We start from the raw sequence: 2,500 nt of genomic DNA, 5'->3' as shown, positions 1-2,500 counted from the left end.
AGATAAAAAATAAAAATAAAATGAACAAATAAACAAGAAACGATACATACAAACAAGATACAATAACAGAAAAAAACATCACCAAAATTCCGAACATCTGAACATCTGGACAAATCACCAAGATAAAAAAAAAAGATAAAATGAACAAATATACGATAAATACAAACAAGATACAATAACAGAAAACATCTGAACATCTGAACAAAACCCTTCTTTTATTTTTCAGTCGAAAAATCACCAAGATTCTGAACATCTGAACAAAACCCATCTTTTTTGTTCCAGGAGAGTTCGATGTGTACACGATGGAGACCGCGATGCCCAAGATCGACTGGGACGCCATCGAGGCCCACCTCAAGGCCACGAAGGAGGAGGAGCGGAGGGTGAGTAGGCCGAGCAGGAGCTTTTTTGGCTTTTTTTTATACTTACTTGAATTGACTTTTGTTTACTGGCTTTGATTTTTCTTCCTACTTCAAATGCCTTTTTTTTTTTGCCCTTTTTATGATTTCTCTCTCTCTTTTTTCTTCTCTCTCCTTCTTTCTTTTCTCTTTCTCTCATTCTTCTCTCTCTCTCTCTTTCTTTTCTTTCTCTCTCTCTTTCTTTTCTTTCTCTCTCTCTTTCTTCTCTCTCTCTCTCTCTCTCTCTCTCTCTCTCTCTCTCTCTCTCTCTCTCTCTCTCTCTCTCTCTCTCTCTCTCTCTCTCTCTCTCTCTCTCTCTCTCTCTCTCTCTCTCTCTCTCTCTCTTTTTACTCACTTCAATTACCTTTTTTTATTTACTTCAGTTATCTTTTAGGTAGATTTTTAAAAGCATTAAGGTGAGAATTCCGTATTTTCGCTAAAAATCTTATTGTTTTGAGGGATTTTAAGTTAGCTTAAGGTATATTTAACCTTAAGTGAGTTTAGGTGAACTTAGGTGGGTTTTAGCTGAGTAAAGAGGATATACAGGTGAGTCTATTTGAGTTTAGGTGAGTCGAAACGAGTCCAGGTAAGCTTATAGATGAATATAGGACTCATTAAGACTCATAAAGTCTGAGAAAGCCTAGGTGAGTCCCAGGTGAGTCTAGGTGAGTCCCAAGTGAGTCTAGTGAGTCCCAAGTGAGTCTAGCTGAGTCCCAAGTGAGTCTAGCTGAGTCCCAAGTGAGTCTAGCTGAGTCCCAAGTGAGTAGGTGAGTCTAGGTGAGTCCCAAGTGAGTCTAGCTGAGTCCCAAATGAGTAGGTGAGTCCCAAGTGAGTAGGTGAGTCTAGGTGAGTCCCAAGTGAGTCTAGCTGAGTCCCAAGTGAGTCTAGGTGAATCCAGGTTCCTAGTTGACGAGAGGAAGGAGTCTGCAGCATCGAGAGCGAGATAAAACTCATGTATCAGAGACCAATATCACATATCCAAGACAAACCACCGTAGGCCTACTAAAACGTTATCAGTGATACATTCTCTCTTATCAGCTAAATCGGGGGAGGGGGGGGGGTTATATCGGCGAATTACTATGGTTCGATTTGCGATAAGGGACATCTTGAGGGAGATATCGGATAAGATTCATCAGTGATAACACGGATTGGTTTCATAATAATCAGTAGTGAACGTTTGTGTGTTTCGTGAAAGGGTTTTGGGAGAATAGTTTGTGTTTGTTTCATTCATCTCCGGTGGACGAAAAAACGTTTCTGGTCACGCTGTACATAGTAAGAAAACGTTTGTGGTCACGCTGTTCGAAGAAAGAAAACGTTTCTAGTCACGCTGTTCGAAGAAAGAAAACGTTTCTAGTCACGCTGTTCGAAAAAAGAAAACGTTTCTGATCACGCTGTTCGAAGAAAGAAAACGTTTATAGTAACGCTGTACAAATAAAGAAAACGTTTCTGGCCACGCTGTACAAATAAAGAAAACGTTTCTAGTCACGCTGTTCGAAGAAAGAAAACGTTTCTAGTCACGCTGTACAAATAAAGAAAACGTTTCTGATCACGCTGTTCGAAGAAAGAAAACGTTTCTAGTCACGCTTTTCGAAGATAGAAAACGTTTCTAGTCACGCTTTTCGAAGATAGAAAACGTTTCTAGTCACGCTGTACAAAGAAAGAAAACGTTTGTGGTCACGCTGTACAAATAAAGAAAACGTTTCTAGTCACGCTGTTCGAAGAAAGAAAACGTTTCTAGTCACGCTGTACAAATAAAGAAAACGTTTGTGGTCACGCTGTTCGAAGAAAGAAAACGTTTCTGATCACGCTGTTCGAAGAAAGAAAACGTTTCTGATCACGCTGTTCGAAGAAAGAAAACGTTTCTGATCACGCTGTTCGAAGAAAGAAAACGTTTCTGATCACGCTGTTCGAAGAAAGAAAACGTTTCTGATCACGCTGTTCGAAGAAAGAAAACGTTTCTGATCACGCTGTTCGAAGAAAGAAAACGTTTCTGATCACGCTGTTCGAAGAAAGAAAACGTTTCTAGTCACGCTGTACAAATAAAGAAAACGTTTCTGGCCACGTTGTTCAAAGAAAGAAAACGTTTCTAGTCACGTTGTTCAAAG

The 2,500-nt window shown here is 39.7% G+C and overlaps 1 protein-coding gene across 6 annotated transcripts in view; it reads left to right on the top strand.

Moving 5' to 3' along the window:
- Nucleotides 1-2,500, top strand: part of Schip1 (Schwannomin interacting protein 1) — a 527,931-nt gene that overhangs the window by 497,460 nt on the left and 27,971 nt on the right. For all 6 annotated transcript variants that reach the window (XM_070128347.1, XM_070128346.1, XM_070128343.1 and 3 more), the window contains one exon: nucleotides 283-380. In XM_070128347.1, coding sequence (XP_069984448.1) covers nucleotides 283-380 — 98 coding nt within the window. The remainder of the gene's footprint in view (nucleotides 1-282; nucleotides 381-2,500) is intronic.

This window comes from Penaeus vannamei, chromosome 12 (genome assembly GCF_042767895.1).
Source record: "Penaeus vannamei isolate JL-2024 chromosome 12, ASM4276789v1, whole genome shotgun sequence".
Classification (NCBI taxonomy): domain Eukaryota; kingdom Metazoa; phylum Arthropoda; class Malacostraca; order Decapoda; family Penaeidae; genus Penaeus; species Penaeus vannamei.
Note: the sequence above shows the minus strand (reverse complement) of the source record. Positions and strands in the feature narration are given on the sequence as shown.